At 37.1% G+C, this 18,743-nt stretch overlaps 1 protein-coding gene across 2 annotated transcripts in view; it reads left to right on the forward strand.

The window, feature by feature from the left end:
* The window catches only part of PRKAR1B (protein kinase cAMP-dependent type I regulatory subunit beta), a 245,085-nt gene extending 231,109 nt beyond the window's left edge, over nucleotides 1–13,976 (forward strand). For both annotated transcript variants that reach the window (XM_003761498.4, XM_012542802.3), the window contains 2 exons: nucleotides 9,537–9,618; nucleotides 10,062–13,976. In XM_003761498.4, coding sequence (XP_003761546.1) covers nucleotides 9,537–9,618; nucleotides 10,062–10,234 — 255 coding nt within the window. In that variant the 3' untranslated portion in view covers nucleotides 10,235–13,976. The remainder of the gene's footprint in view (nucleotides 1–9,536; nucleotides 9,619–10,061) is intronic.
* Nucleotides 13,977–18,743: the final 4,767 nt, after the last annotated feature.

An 18,743-nucleotide genomic window follows, 5' to 3' on the forward strand; every position in this document is an offset into this window, starting at 1 on the left:
CTAATCCCTAGTAGATAACTGAGTGGGATAGGGAGGAGGAAACCCACAACCAGAGAGACAGAGCAGAGAGAAAAACAGATGCAGCGAGAGAACAGTGAATCAAGGATGGCTTCGTTGAAGATAGGGTACCTGAGCTTGAAGGAAGATAAGGATTCTGATGGGGAAAAATGAGAAAGAGGTACAATCAGACATGGAAGATGGTACAAATTCAAGAAGATAATGTTGAACCTTCAGTATTAAGTTTTACTGGAACATAGGATGTATAAAAAGGCAGGCATGTTAAATAAGGAAGGTGAAGTAGGTTGACAGATTGTGAAGGACCTGTCGCTCCCTTGAATGAGACTGAATGTTCTTTTAATTGAACTGAAAGATATACTACATGTCTGCTACTCCCAGAATCATTTTCTAGTTCTTTCTCTTCCCGTCCCTTCCCTTCCAACTTCAGATCTATAGTTCTACAATCCTATGATCAATCCTACTAAAAGAGACTGTGTAAGGATCCTATGGTAAAATCAGGGACTATTTCATCCAAAACTCCTATATTCTTCAGGACCTGGACCCATTAAATGATACATGTTTGTTGAATGAAAGAATGAAATAACTGGCACTGGATTCTATTTTATCTTGTAGTGGTATTATTTTAATAAATTTGTATATGACCTTGTATTATTATTCATATTTTGAGTATTATGAAATATATCAATATATCAAAATATAACAAAACATTTTTTCCTTTTAATAAAAATGCTGTGGGTCATTTGACATTTCAAAGAGATATGCTTCCATTTTTTTTTTTTCCAAAGAGATCTTATCCTTATTTTATAACTGAATACAGTGGGGGAAATAGTATTCATTTAGCAGAAATTTACATTATAGAAAAATTTCACAGGTATAATTTATTCTATATTGTTAATCAACAAGCATTTATTAATCTATTGTGTACTAATGTGATACTCATTGAGGATACTTAGGATTCTTAGAGGTGGAGGTGAGAAGGAAGCTCATTCCATGCAGAGGGGACAGCCAATGCAAAGGCATGCAATTGGGAAATGGAGTGTCCATCTATAAGGACCAATAAAATAACTAGTTTTGAGTTTGAGTTGTTCATAAAGGAATGCTTGTAGGACTAATAGTAATATTTTCTTATCATAAAGGAGCTCATAGGTGATTTTTGATTGATTTTTTTTCCTCAATGTCTAGTGGTCCAGAAATATTTTGAGAGTTTTGTCTGCTGGCATCCCATGAATATCTCATGAAATATGCCACACTTGGGATAAGGATTAAAATTAGGGCTTGTGTATTTAAACCTAGAGTTTGGCTGTCAGAAGTAGTTGACTTAATGGTAGTTCTGGTCTTACTCAGTGGCAGGAAGAGTTTACAATGCTTAACCCGAGAATGGAAAAAGATGTATCTGGAATAAGTATCAATCACTTCTGCCAAACTTAGCATTTATTGTGAAACTCAGACATCTCTGTCCTGGGAACCCTGTACTATCGGCTGCGTCAGGATTAATTGTAGAATCAAAGTCAAAAGAAATTTTTTCTTTTCTTCCATCCCTCCCCCCATCCCTCTGGAGTAGGAACCAATATTCCGATCCACTGGTTCTCCAAACAGGATCGAACGTGAAGTCAGATGCCTCTGTGAGACTAAATTGCATGATTACTGAATGTCTTCCTTGATTTTGAAAAATGGCATCCTTTTTGTGCTGATCTGTCACCAAAAATGGATCTGTGTTGGTGCTTGAAAGCCCTGTCAGTTTGTTTTCTATCTTACAAGGAGCAAGTTGACAAAAATTGGAATTAGGGAAAAAAAGAACTCAGCCTTTGTTCAGGCCTAGCTTTCTAAATTTGTATACTAAGTTAAATGATGATTCCAAAGTCTTCAAGTAGGCTTTCATTTTCATTGAAATCTTGCTAAAATTTAGGGCAGAATAGTTACTTGCAGACTGAGTTTGACAAGGGAATTTTAAGACTAAATATGTCAAAACTGAAAATGAATTTATGAAATAGTGCTTTACCCACATCATGCTTTGTACAGGTGGAGAACTATGGAAGTAGAATATTGCATAGACCATCAGACTTGGTTGATGTATAAATTAATTTTGTTGAATTGTTTTTCCCTTTATTTTTTGTTCTGTGTCACAAGGAATGGTTTTCTAGTTGAGGTGAGGGATATAGTGGGTAATGGTAAAGTAATGTCGATGAAGTTAAAGACCAAAAAAATCATATCTTAAAATAAACTAAAAAAAAAGGGAGGGGGAGAGCTTATAACACAAATATTGAAAAGAACAACAACAACAAACTTTAACACTGTGGTTATAATTATCAAGTTTATCCCTGAACAAAGGAGAAAATGCACCTCCTTTTCTCTGCAGATATGGGAGACTATAGGTATTGAATATTACCTATATATCATTAGTCTTGGTTGATGTGCTTCTTTTCCTGAACTGCTTTTCCCAAACTGCTTTCCCCTTCTTCTTTTCTTTTCACTTCTTATGAAAAGGGATGGTTTACTGGATAAGAGAAGAAGGAAAAAATAGATTGAAAAGATGTTGTGAAAATGAAAGATAGGAACAAAAATTTGTAGAAAGAGTGCTAGGCTAGGGAATAGGTGTATGCAGAGTGTACTTGTTATCTAAACACAAAGACTACCTTTATGGCATAATTTCACAGATATAGGAAATCTCTTTCCCTGCACCTAAAAAATCTCAGGTGAGGGGGCTTCAGCAATCTTTTCTGTGTGCTGTGTGTGTGTAATAACTTGAATAAAGTCATAGAATTCATGCTTGTCAAATTATCAGATGACTTGAAGCTAGGAGATATAGTTGACACACAGGATGAGAATCTTAATGCAAAAGGATTTCAACTGAATTAGAATGCTTATCTAAAGTGTGTAAGATAAATTTGAATAAGGATAAAAGTAAAGTCTACTCTTGTGTTTAAAGAATCAACTTCACACATTTAGGATAGTGAATCTGTGACTAGGTGGCGACTCCTATCAGAGTCAACACTGTGTTGTGGTAGCCCCAAAGCTCATTTTCATCCTAGATTTCCCTAAAAGAGCCAGAGTCCCACAGTGATCAACTCAGGCTGGATCATATCTAGGCCATTGTGTTCATTTTTAGGAAGGATATGGTAAAAATAGAAAATATCTAAAAGACAGTGGTATCATTCTATATAAAGATCACTCTATATAAAACAATCAAAGGATTGAAGAGGTTTAATTTGGAGAGTAAAAAAAAATAAATAAATAATGTATGGGGACTAGAGTAACTCTCTATAATGGGATTGTAGTTGGCCCTGAAGAACCAGAAGCAATTTGGGGATGTACAGAATTAGACAATTAGACTTGAGGAAGGACTTCCTAAGAATTAGATGAGAAGATTAGAAAAGTAGAATGAGCTGTGTTGGAAGGCAGCTGTATTCCATCCCCACTGGAAATCTTCAAGTAGAGGTTCCCACTGATGGGAGATGATATAGCAAGGATTTTTTAATCAGATAAAGTTGGACTAGGTGTTCTCTGAGGTCCCCTTCTCATTAACAATGAGCTTCCACGGCCTTATTTAGTAAACTCTAGTGCCTCCCTGTTATTGTCATAAAATCATAAGCTTGACTTCTTCAAGTCTTCTTGAATCTCATTTCCTTCTGTGATCCAGTAAACTTGCCTAATTGCTATATCTCTCATAGAGCCCCCAACCTTCCAATTGTGAGCCATTTTACCAGCTGTCCCCCGTGTCTGGGATTCACTCCTTGTTCATCTCTTGGCATCCTTGGGTTCCTTCAAATCTCAGCTAACGTATTACCTTCCACAAAAAGACTTTCCCAGTCCTCCTTAATTTTGTTGCTTTACCTCTGAGATTTTCCCTAATTTATCTGGCATATAGCTTGCTTGTACATAGTAATTTGCATATTGTTAGTGATGAGAATTATTGAGAGTAAGAATTATTATATTTCCAGGTGCTGCAAGAGACATGGACAGACAGATTCTACTACAAGCTCCTCTGTTGTGTAACTCCCCGACCCCCAGTTTTCTCATCTATTAAAAGGAAGGAGTTGACCAAATCATAGGATCATGGATTTGGTGGTAGAAGGGACCTTAGAAGCCCCTCATTTTTATAGATGTGGAAGCCGAGGTCTTGAGAAATTCACTACTTTGAGGTAATAAAGGACAGAGCCAGGATTTTAAAAACAGATCTGATTCCAAATCTATATCCTTTCAGCTTTCTCTTCTACCATTGTTGTAGTTAACATTTTAGGCTTTCCATTTAGGTAGTCCCACCAGAGCCTTAGGCAAGAACAATATTTCTGGAGATAAGATAGATACTATATGAAGTTACCAGAAGAAACTGTGCCAGCCATCAGTCATACTAGTTTTATAAACATGACCAAGTGCAGATAAACAGTGAGGACATAGGGATTGAGAAAATGTCACCGTTTACCAACAATTTGCAGATTCCTCAGCTGGTTGGCAACAGATGGGTCTTCTGACTTATGTATGCTTTGGACTGTTTAGAGGTTAGGATTATAAATTAACCTCAGGAATAGCCTAGCGTTTCACAAGTCTGAATCTTGGGTGAGCCAGGGTGAGTGAGCCAAATATACCTTGAGAGTAAAGTACTCAGCAAATAGCTCTTAAAGGGCACCTGGGTGTCATTCAGAAACCTTCTTTAAAGATAGTTTAACAAATGGTAGTCTAATTCCTTGAAAGTGTTAAAGCAGTGTGTTGGAGTTTAGATACTATATTAACAAGAAAGTTTTAATCACTGGATCACAAAATTTGGTTGTTGAAGGGGATAATCAACAGCCATCTAAATATGAATCTGCATGATAGTGTACTGAAAAAGTGATCAGCAGCTGATGTTTGAAGACCTCCAAGGGAAGTGGAAGCTAAGTGACACCATAGTGCAAGGGGTGCTGGGCATGGAATCAGAAGACTCATCATCATGAGTTCAGATCCACACTTCATAATTATGTGATCCTGGGCAAATCATTCTACCCTGTTTGCCTCTTTTCCCTCATCTATAAAATGAGCTGGTGCAAAATGGCAAACCACTCCAATATCTTTGCCAAAAAAAACCCAAATGGAGATAATAAGAGTTGGACTGAACAACAAATTTTAAAGGGCCTTTTCCTTACATTGAATCTAAGTTGATCTCTTTACAACTTCCAAATATTTCTTCTTGTTCTACTTTCTGGGGTCAAGCAGAAAAAGTCTATTCCTTCCTCCCCATGACAAATCCTTCACATGCTTGAAGTCAGCTCTCCTGCTCCTACTGAGTCTCCCCTTCTAAAGTAAGATGGACTCAAGTCTCATCACTCTCCTAGTTGTCCTCCTCTAAGATATTCTTCAGTTTATCTATGTATTCCTTAAATCACATTGCCCAGAACTGTAGATGAGATCTTTCAGGAGCAGAACCATTAATAACTATACTGAGGCTAGCACCTGAATTGATCTAATTACATTCTCTGATCTATGCATAAACTCCGTCTTCTACACAAAATAGTATAAGATACTTTAAATGTTATTAAAATATAGATAACATTATCCACAACGCCCGATCATATCTCTGTTCAATGATCTCGTCAAAAAAGGACTTGAAATTCACCTGGCATGACCTGCTTTGTTTTTTTTTTAATAAGTCTATATTCCTGTCTTTTGTTTTTTACATTATAATTTTCTGCAGTATCTCCTCATTCCCATCTTAAAAGCCTCATATTACAAATAATATTTTTAAAGACAAAAAGAAAAAAGAAAAGGGGAAAATGTTAATACAAGCAACTAGTACATCCAATATACAAAATGTGTAATGCCTGTCTTTCTCCCACTTCCATGAAGGTGTGGCTTACTTTCATATCTCTTCATTCCAGGAATGTTCTATATAATTTTGCATGTATGTATCTATGTATATGGACATTCTTTCCATTTATATTGTCACTATGACATGTTCTGGTTCTTTGTAATCTCTGCTACTCTTTCCAAATATTTGTCAACCATCACTTGATTTTCAGTTATCTGTTTTAGAATTTTCCCAGAAATCAAAGTATAAAGCTCAGTGGCTGCTAGTTTGGGTACTTTCTTCTCTTCCCTTTTCCTCCCTTTCCTCCTTACCTTTCTCATTCCTTCCTTCTTTCCTTCCTTTCTTATCTTGAGTATCAACCCCTTATTAGTAATTTTGTTGTGCTATCTCTAGTACAAGAGATGTTCTCCTTGGTCAAGAAAACAAGAGAAAATAGAATCGAGCACTTCTGCTTTCTTTCTGTTGTCCATTATCACCATTCCATAGACTTCAAGGAGAAGTCCTATCCCTTCTTTTAGGAGTCCTATCTCTTCTTTCAACCCTCTTTTTTTCAGATAGAACCTAAAGAGAAATAAAAACAATCCCTTTGTTGTTCTTACCTTCCCTTGTCATCCTCAGCTTACTCTGAGTTTTAGCATTCCTGACTGATGAATTCCTTCTGAGGCCCTTCTATTTGTGAAGGGGCCTGGAGTATTTGCCTTGGAAAATTCAACTATCTTGGTGCCCTTTTCAACCTGGAATATCCCTCTCTAAGGTCTTTTGCCTCCTTTTCCCATTAGTGAGTTCCTCCTGAGGACTCTGGAGGAGCCCAAGGAGCAGTAGCCCAAGCTTGCCTTCATTTATCTCCTGGCCCTTTTCCTGAATATTCAAAGCTGGATATTTTCATTCCCCATTCATCAATTGAAGCTTTCTTTTGTGTATTGTCTTACCCATAATGGAGTATAAACTCCTGTACTAAAGGGATTGTCTTTTTGCTTGTAAAGTATCCCACATGATTAGCAGATAGTAAACTCTTTCTTAATAAATGTTTGTTTCTTTCCATTTTATAGGACCACATTATGTCCTGAAGTTCATCTTTTATTTTTGTTGTTCTTTCATCTTTTAAAATCTAAGTAGATTGGTGAGTTTCCTGTACATCCATATGGGCATCTTCAGAAAAGTCTTTCTTTCTTTCCCTATTGGAATTGCTTCCTTTTGTGTCTTCGTAATTTCATTCTTAAGCATCTCCCTTCTCTTCTCAGCTGGACTTGCTGTGTAACATTTTAGTCTGTGAAACCCTACCTATTTTTAATCTGAAACCTTTGAAATCTGTTTTCTCCAATCTTATGGTCATCTATGAAAATGAGGGAGTAAACAATTTCTCCTAGAACTTACATCCTTTTTTGCTTCTTCTTCTTCTTTTAATCTATAAGAGCTTAGTGGATTTCCTGATACAGAGTAGGCACTTCTTAAATGTTTATTTGATTTGATCCCACCCCAATTCTCCCTTCTTAGTGAGAATCAGGTCCAGAATACAAGTTTTTTTGGTTGGTTCCTCCATTTTTTGAAGGGTGAAATTTATTGCTAAGGCAGAGCAAAAAGGTATTACCTGTTGCACTGCTTTTGGCAGATAGATTTCCAGCAAACATCTGGATAATTGATAATGGAAATACTCTATCACTACTTATAGATTGTAAGCTCCTTAAGCACAGGAATTGTTTTGTTCTTGTTGTGGGGTTTTTGTTTGTTTGCCATTTTCTGTGCTTTCAGCACTTCCTATAGTGACTGGGAAATAATAGGCACTTAATTAATGCTAGCTTATTGACAGACTATATCATTCTAGGTTTGTGTGCTTGTCTGGTAATATTTCCTAAAATTCTCATCTATTTCTCTTTCTGTCAGGCTTCTGCACGCTAATGATAAAGTAATTTCTGTTTATCTCTCCATTGATCTTTATTCAATTTATCCCTATCATGTTTACTTTTCCCTCCATATTTTCATTTCCCCTCAGGAGTAGACCTTGTTAATACAGAGTAGTGCTTTCCCTGTCACTTCTTCCTTTAACTCATAGTGTTTCTTTTGCATAAAGCCCAGCTTCTTAAACTGTGGTTTGTAACCCCATATGGAATCTCATAATTAAATATGAAGGTTGCAAAATTATGATTTTCAGTAAATGTTTGATTTGTATACATATTTTATATACCTATATAACCAGGGTCATGTAAAAATTCTCAGGAGAAATGAGATTGTGAGTAGAAAAAAATTTAAGAAGCACTGGAATAAGGTATGCCCATCTAGAGCCATGTTCCAGTCAAAAGTTTCATCCTGCCATGTCTCAGTGACACCTGTGAAATCAAATGTATCTCCAAACCCTTAGGATTCCAAGTTCTACTTGTTTGTTGCCTAAATGTTGAGTATCTGTACATACACATTTGAGGTCATGAGTTTATTACCATTTCCTTCCTTAGATTTGTCATCCATGAATATCTGGCTATTTCAACTGTTCTTTCTTCTTTGTAGCATATTATCTTTTTCCTTGATAACTGTTACATCTTAGTGTGTCTCACAAGGACACACTAAAAAAAAATTAAATTTTTTATTTGGAATGAGTTTTGGAAGTTATCTCTTTCAGCAATCCAAATACTATTGTCCCCTCATTCCTTTATAGGGCACATGCAGAACTGAGCAAAAAAGATTTATCCCACTATCAGATGGTCATTTTTTAAAACCTAATTTCTGGGTAGAAAATGTAGTATGATTTTTAGACTCACAAGGCATTGTATTTTCTATGGCACTATATTGGGGGGTCCAGTTCTGGTCCTGCCAGTAAAATTGGGCAATTTATTACTCTCTCTGAGCCCTAGTTTCCTTCTCTATAAAAGACTGAAGTCTCTTCCAGCTTGTGAGTATATAAATCTGTACCAGAAGTTCTAGGTGATGAGCCTAGAGGAGTTGCATCTGACCACACATATTATTTCAGAGCTGGTGTTAATAAGGTTGGCGCCATTTTAGAGACGGGCCAGAGAGCAATAAAAATATCTTGATCAGCTCTATTTTCTAGGTTGCATGGGTCTAAAGGTTGTCCTTTTAATGTGTAATGTATTTTGTGGTGGCTTTATAAGGCATTTCTTAATTGTTATTCTGCCATGTCAATTCAGCCCACGGTCTTAGTGTTAATAATTTAACAGTAAAAATATCTCCCCTACTCCCCCCGCCCTTTTCAGAGGATCATGGTGGGGGGAAGTCAGATCAGTCAGTTGATGATATGTCCCTGAAAACATGCTACTGCTACTGTATACTGGGAGGACCCAGAGGGTACTGGAAGGTTTCCCAGTCCTTGGGAATTAGAACAAGGTCAACTGAAAAAAGAGCTGTTTTAATGACAAGAGATACATACTCCCCTTCAGAAGGAAAGAAATTTTTTTTTTTTCTGAAAATTTTCCAACTTGCTGTATAAGTTCGGGGGCCCTGGCAAATGTGTTACTTTGTAAGTTTCCAGTTGCAATACACTGTCCATGGGTTCCCAGAAACAAAAATGGAAGCTTGATGACTAGAGAAACAGCAGCATATAGAAAGCTACATCCAGCCAATTGGATCATGCCCCTGAATAGCTTTTATTTCTCCCAATCCCAAGTGTCTCCGAAGAGGAAGAAGAACATAGCATTAATTGGTTCACTGGGGTACTATGCTTTAAAAGTATAAAAAAGGAAACATTTAACTTATTTTGTTTTTTCCCCCTTTGCCTCTTATTATTTCCTAGGGCACAGCTTCTGTCCTTCAGCGCAGGTCTGATAATGAGGAGTATGTGGAGGTTGGAAGACTTGGGCCGTCAGATTATTTCGGTGAGATTACTAAATTCTTTTTCAAGCACAAATGCATGGCAATTTGTATTCTTTATTGATTTAAAGGCATTTCCCCCCCCCCCCCACCCTACCTCCTAAATATGTTTCCTTTCCCTTTTTTTAATCAGTAAAAATGGCCTTAAAGTGAGACAAATACTCATAGAATCCTTTTAAATAATTTCATCATGCAAAGCCTCTATAAGAATATGCAGATTTAGTGCCCGACATCTATCCTTCAGTCCCCTTTGGGTCCATAATTGCTGTCTGTCTGTCTGTCTATCTATCCATTTGTTTTCTACACATACACAAATGTATCCATACACATACACATGTGTATATACATGTACCCATATGTATGTGTATACACATGAAACCTTTTGTGGCTTGCTTTTGAAAGGAAAGAAATTCAAATTCCATGATCATCTTTTTTCTCTTCTTTGCAGGAGAGATAGCACTGCTGCTCAATCGGCCTCGGGCAGCCACTGTTGTGGCCCGTGGACCTCTGAAGTGTGTGAAACTTGATCGTCCTCGTTTTGAGCGAGTACTTGGTCCTTGCTCAGAAATCCTGAAGAGAAACATTCAGAGATACAACAGCTTCATCTCCCTTACCGTTTAAGGGAGTCCTTCCATCTTACTAACCCCCTCCAATATCTGCCTGCCTTTAAATGTTAACTTTGTGACTCATGGGTTTGACCTGGGCCATTTCATAGCTTTACCAAGTCATGTGGTTTTTGGTGACTCTTTATGTTTCTGTCTGATGCACTGGAGAGAATTGACCATGTTTTGTGTCAGGGAAGACAACAGATTTGGATGAGACTCTCTTTTTGGCACCTTGGATGAATTCTAAGATTTGTGGCTCACAAATCTGGGAATAAAATACTCACCTTGTGAATTTTGTTCATTTGTTTTAAGCGCATCCCCCCTAAAAAAAACGTTTATATATTCCTTAGAACAATCCTATGAGATAGGAAATTCATATATTATTGTCCCATTTTACAGGCAAGGAAACTGAAGGTTAGCAAGAATATTTACTCTTGTCCTGGTCCAAGGAAATGACAGTCTGGATTTGAACCCAGGTTTTTCACTAACTCATTGCTTTTCCCACTCTACCAGACTACCAAAGAAAGAACAATCTTTTCTTTTAGCTAAGTTGATCAAGAATAGGTATTTCTCCAACCTAATAATGAGAGAAGCTGTCTCCTAGGTTTTTCACTCGGGAGGCAGTGAGAAAGGCTACAGCATTCCAGAACTCTCCAATGTTGAACCCTAGGTCATTCTGTTTGTTATTTAAACAGGCAGTCTGCTTTCTAACTCTGGTTTGCAAATGAAGACTTGAAAGGATGGGTTTGTTGTTTTGTGGACAGTATTATGTAGGTTATGGTGTCTGAACTGGGTGGGCCTCCTTAACATTAAAAGATGGGAGGAGGGAAGGATGGAAAATACTAATAATAATAAATGCTTTAGCTTTTCTGTTTTTAACTCTATCAAGAGTTAACCGTTTTAGTGGATAGAATTCTTGAATTAGATTATCATGCTGTTCTTTGGATGCCATAATCTATAGGTGGGAAGGCTTTGTCCTGCTTTCTAGGAATTTACCATCTAGTCTGGACAAACCATTACAAATGAAAGAATAATACATAAAATTTCCCTCTTTCCTTGATCCCTCCCCCCATTTCTATTGGACTTAAATCCCAAGAACTCAGATACTTAATAGAAGTCAGGAAATCATCTGGAAGCTGCATTTTGAGCTATACAGCCCCAAACTCCATGAAATCAATAAGCATGTTTAAAGTGCTTAGTATTTGCCAATGTTCAAAACATTGGGGATATAAAGAAAGGCAAAGAAGGAGTCCTTGTCATTACAGAATTCCTATTCTAATTGGAGAGATTTTGAGTTATTTAATGCCCACCTAAACCTTTTCATTACCTCTTTGTAGCATGGAAGTGAGCCCTAAGCTCACAAAGCATATCAGCAGAGGTGAAAAACTCCAGTAAGTCTTACTAAGCTGGAAAGTATATATAGAGCTCTGTATTTGTCATCTTAGAATCTGCCTGGCTAAGTTCATAGAATTTCATCATCAGAGGGCTGGGAACAAGGTTTGTTTTGTTTGTAGCCAAGGGGCTGTAATCTATGTTAGTTAAAAGGAATTGTTGATTTTTTTTGAGGTAGTGTATAGTTATTGTAATGGAGACCTTTCTAGAACTAGTAAATGTTTAAATGAGTGAGGTAAGAGGAGCAGAAAATAGAAAGGGCAGGGGGGGTCTCTGTGTGTGGCCAGAGTCAAAAAGGTGGACCAGGTATTGCTCAGCCCTGAAGAGATAGAAACTGGAAATTAACAGCTCAAAACTACGGAAACTTGGTCTCTCTCTTTATTGTAACCTCTCTGTTCATCTTTTGTAGGTGACAAGATACCTTTAGAATATTTGGCTGCCCTAAAAAAAATGTTCAAATATTTAATTAAATAATTGGATTTTCCTAGCTTGACTTGAAAAAACATATCTCATGGAATCACAGAATGCTAGAGTTGGGAAAGATTTCAGAGGTCATCTAGTCTAATTTCCTTCTCCCTTTTAGTGCACATGAGAACAATTAATTTACCATCTCACTGAATTGAGGTCAATTTAAAATATGTTATGGCTCGACCATATCCATTTGATTGGAAAGATAAGTGCTTCTAAGCCAAATAATCATGATATTTAGAATCTTGACTAAGATTCAAACATTTGGAATTTTTAACAAAAGAACATTTTAGTACTATTCTTCTAGAAACACCTAAAATCTGTGATTATGGGAAATGAAATTCAAATAGGGATCCGTGCCTAAAGACACCATTTGTTGAAAATGTTTGATTAGCATCAGTGAAGGGAGTTTTCATTACAGAAGCTCCCTGCACTGTTGCATCACAGAACTAAACAAAACCATAATCTCCAGAAAAACCAAACCAAACAAAAAATCCCTTCCTTTTGAGAATAATAAATATTTCTTTTTTTTTTCCTCTCTAAGGCCTCACTTTATAGTCACAAATTTTGAAACCTAATAATACTCTTGTATATATGAATTTCTTGATTTTTCAACAAACTGGTCCTATAGAGTAGGTGTTAAATTGTTTTATAGATACCATTCTGAAATATTCCTGGGGACTTTTCAAAGTGCCATGTGGGTGACATGAAAATACAAATGTAATAATTCAATTCACCTAATTACATTCATGAATGAATAAGTGAGAACTTTCTTTTCATCAACCAAGGTGAAAAAAAGTCACATAAATCCTACTTAAATTGGACAACATCCCCCCAAAAATAAAAATAAAGGGAAAATTCGAATCTACTTTTCAGTATTCTCTCCAAACACGATCTTAGTCATCTCAAGGTGTTCAAATGATTTCAGCATGTATATGTCTGTGGTCTAATAAGCTATGTTGATTGATAATGATGTTCACAATACTGCATGCATGATTAAATATAAACAGCTGGAGCTATTCTCTCTAACTTGCAATTTGAAGACAGAAACTTATCATAGACAAAAACCCTGCATATAAATGTTATGTATAGATTCATTTGCTTCATTGTGATTGTGGTACTCTCACTTTTTATTCAGGTTTTGGTAGATGGATTGCAATTTAAAATTGGCATAATTCAGATTAGTATTCAAAGAACCCAATCACTCTTTCCTATTTCATTTTGATGACTGTTGGCTTAAAGATGATATTCATACATATTTGGTGCAGGAAACATTTACAGAATGAAAATGCCTAATCCTAAATGTTCATTTCCCTTGTCAATTTAATGCTAAAACCATCCTTTACCATGAATTCTTCATAAAGAGGCAAAAACTACATTTAAAACTCTTGTGGGATGGGGAAAAAATTGTAAAAGTGCCATATGCAACTGGTCATTCTTTGATCTATTTAACATTTTGTTACCTTTTCAAAATAGTTGTGATTATTTGATTGGCTGGTGAGAAAGAGTTGAGACATAATTTAAACACAATTGGCAACTCCCTATGAACAAAAATGATGGTGCTTAAAAATCATCTTATCCTTTTAGAAATATTTGTACTGTGGCCAGCTTTTGCCCAGGGACCAGAGTTTGAATTTCTCCTCCCAGAATCTCCTTTCCCTGAATCAAGTTGAGAGTCTCATAACTGGGTTATCCCAGCCATTCCCAGGTCACCCATTATTAATACAGATGTGAAATGTTGCATATACTTGTCAGAAGTGTTCACTGTGCTGGTTGATTTTGCTTATGTGTTTTTCTTTGTTATAATAAGGAGGATTCTATGGAGGGGGCAGAGATATCTACCAGGAAATTACTGTGATATGAAAAATCAAAGGCATCAATAAAATTAAAAAAAAATACTAACAGGTCCAATTTCTTCCTTTCTCATTATATAAAATATATGAATTATGGTTACAAAGGTTCTTAAAAATAACATCATATACAAAAGTGATATCCATTACTCAGTGCTGAAAAGTGCCCTTGAAACTAATTGATCAACAATTCAGCTCAACTTACATATATTAAATACCTATGATGTACAAGGCACTGTTAGGCATTGGTGATACAAAGAAAATTGAAACAATCCTTGCCCTCAAGAAGCTTATATTCTATTAGAGAGAATATGATATCTAAACTGTAATGCTGAAGAAACTGAGGCAAGCTAGAGATTAAAGAGTATTTAATAATTTATTTGAAAGGGAGAGATTTACTGGGACCAAATGGATCCATGCTTTGGTCCCAGGGCTGAATGAGACTATCGTCTTCAAGAATCCAACAAACAATGTGAGTTCTCAATGACATAAATACACATGGCTCAGCCACAGTGGGTAGACTGAGGCAGGGGCAGAATCAGGATGCTGAGAGCGGGAATGGGACTCTGACAGGGTGGGGCGAGCCAACAGAAATGGTGATGACATAATGGGGGGAAGCACCCCTGACATGGGGAGAGGCATCTTGATAAAACAGTATCTGATATTCTGATAGCTTGGAATGGGGAGAGGCATTTTGATATTCTAAAATGTAAGATCTTTTATTCTTATCAAATATTCTGATTAAGAGGGAGGGGTGGTTTTGCAGGATTGAGCAAAACAATTATAAACTGAGGCAGAACAATTAGGGAAACCAAGGCAGGACAATTAGGGAAACTGAGTCAGGACAATAAAAGAATTGTGGCATAACAAAACAAGTAAGAATAATACAATATATGCAGTGATATAAGTCAAAGGAGATTAGAGGAGATAATATTTTCAGATGACTTAGGAAAAGCTGGGAGGATTATTAGAACCTTGAACATAAGGATTCTGACTAGGAGCTTGTGAAGTGTATATTTAAAGGCATTGGGGATAATCTGTGCAAATGCATGGGTGGAAGTCCTATAGGTGGAAGGTGGTTTTGTTGAGGGGGCCTAATTTTGGAGTCAACTGCTGTCCCAGTTTGGGAGTGAATGCTTCTTTGATAAGCTTTTCCTTTTTGCCCCTGTTTTCTCCTCCCTCCATGCCTGAGTTAAGCCACAAGGTCTTTAAAATGCATTTCAATTAAATCATTTTGAGATGTACCTAGGCTTCTTCAGGCTGTCAAAATGGTTCATGATTTAAAAAAAAAAAAAAAAAAAAGCTAAGCAGCCTTGAGCTACACTGATGTTTTTTAAGAGATTCATTACTCTTGGGCCAGACAGCTGTTGGGGGGATCATTTTGGTAGCATGTGAGCACAGAATCTTAGCTACCCAGTCCTCAGAGATCAGATAGTCCAGCCTGGCCCTTATTTAACAGGTAAAGATACAAAACTGGACAAGTGAACCCCATTCTGGACAGCTGGTGAGAGCAACCAGTCCTGGAGCCTTTTACTCTCCTATTCAGAGACTACTCAGATCAGCACCAGCCTACAGCTTCTGTTTCTATTAGGTGTTTGAACTCAGGAAGGCTCAATCCTAGCAGTTTTTCTTCCTTTTTTCCTCCCTTCCTCCCTCCCTTCCTCTCTCCCTTCTTCTCTTCCTCCCTCCCTCCCTTCCTTCCTTCCTTCCTTCCTTCCTTCCTTCCTTCCTTCCTTCCTTCCTTCCTTCCTTCCTTCCTTCCTTCCTTCCTTCCTTCTTTCCTCCCTAAGTAAAAGGCTACAGAAATAATAGAAAGAATTCTCCTTATGAATTTCGATTTTCTGACTCTAACTCCCAGCAATGAGATATCTACGTGGCCTTGGACAGATTACAACTCTCTGAACCTCCATTCTTCATTTATGATATAGGCATGAGCAAGATAATTGTATAAATATGTATACATATATTGGATTTAACATATATTTTAACATATTTAATGTGTTAGACTACCTGCCATCTAGGGGAGGGTGAAGTTGGAACATTTTGCGAGGGTCAATGTTGAAAAATTATCTGCATATGTTTTGAAAAGAAAAAGCTTTAATAAAAAAAATAGGCATGATAGTTACACTTCCCACCTACAGGGTAAGACCTATGACTTACTCAGGTCTCTGCAGACTGCCCTGCTTAACATGGTGAATTAGTTCCAAAGTAGCCCTGTTGGATGAAACAATGTAGCTTGACTCTGAATGATGTCATAGCAGAGCTTTAAATGTGGTTTCCTCATAATGTATTAATGTTGCCATTTTGAAACTTTGTTGGTTAGGGAAAGAGTGGAAAATTAAATCAGGAAATATTAAGTACCTCCTATTTTTCAGATGTGGGGCTAGAGATACAAACACAATAAATCAAGTAATTCTTCTGGGTGAAGTTCTGACATTATGAATAAGAGTGTTTCCAGCCTTAGAGCTTGGGCAAATTCCTTCCCCTTATGTCTTTTTCTTTCTTTGCAAAATAGAGAGGTTGAAGTATAGATGATTTTTGAATTCCCTTCTAGTTGGGAGAGGGGTAACTTTATATAAGATATGCTGAGTGAAAAGAGTTATCAAATCTCACTGAACTATCAAAAGGACATGGCAGGCTAGAACCATTCAAAGTCACTTGGGGGAATCTACTGTTAAATTTTCAGGATGAGCATTTACACTTCAGAAATGAGCAAAAGTTGATGGACTTGGCTCTTTTCAACAGTGAGGTAATTCAAGACAATTCCAATAGACTTGTGATGGAAAGAGTCATCTATATCTAGAGAGAGAATTATGGAGACTGAATGTAGAGCACAACCTAATATTTTCACCTTTATTGTTGTTTTTTTTTCTTTATATTCCCTCCTCCCTCCCAATTTGAGATGATTTTTTTTGTGCAGTATGATATATGTAGAAATATCTTTAGAAGAATTGCACATTTTTAACCTATATTGGATTGCTTGCTGTCTATAGGAGGGAGTGAGAAGGAGGAAGGAGAAAAATTGGGGAACCAAGGCTTTGCAAGGGTGAATGTTGAAAACCATTTTTGCATGAATTTGGCAAAATAAAAAGCTATTATTATTTATATAAAAATCAGCAAAAGCTTCAAATCAAGGTTTGACGTGTGTGTGTGTGTGTGTGTGTGTGTGTGTGTGTTATTGTCTAGACTTAAGAAAGTGATTGGTTCAGCTGGGTACAACGTGGACAGAACATTGGGCTGGGAACCAGAAGACTCTTCCTGATGTAAAATCTGGCCTCAGATACTATATGACCCTGGGAAAGTCACTTTACCCTGTTTGCTTGTTAATTTATCTGTAAAATGATCTGGAGAAGGAAATGGCAAAATGGCAAAACACTCCAGTATCTTTGCCAAGAAAACTCTAAATGGGGTCATGAAGAATTAGGCATAACTGAAAACAACTAATCAAAAAAGAAACTGATGATACTGTAGATTAAACTTAAAAGTGTGTCATATTTTTTCTTTTTCTGAAGAGCCAGTTGTTAAACAATAACCAGCACATACATGCAGCAGGATTTAAGAGCAGGAGCTGACAGACTTTAGCCATAGAGACAAATTTGGCCCTCTGCCTGCTATTATAAGCTGGGAGGCAGAAGTCTGCTGACTCTGGGTAGAGGATCCAGAGCCTGCCATGGAGTCCAGGCCCAGGTTCAAAATTCAAATAGTCTATTTGACCCTGAACAAGTCATTTAACTTCTTAGTGGCCTTAGGCAACACTCTTAACAATGAGATTTGGACAATAATTGACATGATCATTAATTGAAAGAATTTCTTAATTCGGAGTTTACTGTACCTATAAAATTACAGATCCTATACCAAAACCAACCCAATAAAAAATCATTTTATCCTACAATGGACCAATCAGAGCTGTTATGAAGTGAGGTGGAGGAGAAGTCGGTACCTATTTTAATAACCTAGGACAGCACAGTGGAATGAAAGAAGATGCTGATCTTCTTGAAAACTGAAGCCATGGGAAGTTGTAGTAGTGAAATGTAATAACCCGCTTTGGCACTGGACCAATTCCTATTCACAATAGAATCAGCCCTTGCTGACTTGACTACAAGAGCTGTGGGATACCACCATTTCCATGCTTCCCATCACCAGTCAGAGGTGTAGTGGGAGTCTAGGCTCTGACACCTTCCCCACCTTCTCACTGACGTATCAACTTCAGGGTTACCTAGGAAATGGGATAGGTCATCTATTCCTGCTTATTTTCTCTGGTTTCTCCCTCAACTGGTCACTTGAAATTACTAGTACCTCAAGGTCACACGTGATTTTAGTGCCAAAATAATTTCCATCTAGTCTACACCAAACCAATAGACTCGAGCCATATCACATCTTTGCCTACCCCTCTCAACAAACTCCAGTGCTTTATCACCTTCTTTACCACCTTCAGGATCCACTATAAAGTCTCTGTTTAGCTTTCAAAGCCTTTTATCCAGCCCCAGCCTAGTTTTTCAGTCTTTTAACACCTCCCCCCTCCTCCCACTTACTTTATAACTTAGGGACAATGATGTCTTTGTTATAATGGCCTCCTTTCTGTTCATCCATCAAGTCACTCTATATCTCCACTCTAGATTTTTTCATTGGCCATCTTCCATGCTTGGGATGTTTTTCCTCATCTCTGCCTTCTGGCTTCCTTAGTTTTACTTCAAGTTCCAGCTAAGATATTCCCTCCTACAGGAAGCTTTACCTATTCTCCCTTAATTTCTAATACCTTTCTTCTCCAATTTATTCTTTGTACATGGTTGTTTGTATATTGTTTACCCATTAGAC

Source organism: Sarcophilus harrisii, chromosome 1 (assembly GCF_902635505.1).
Source record: "Sarcophilus harrisii chromosome 1, mSarHar1.11, whole genome shotgun sequence".
NCBI lineage: Eukaryota > Metazoa > Chordata > Mammalia > Dasyuromorphia > Dasyuridae > Sarcophilus > Sarcophilus harrisii.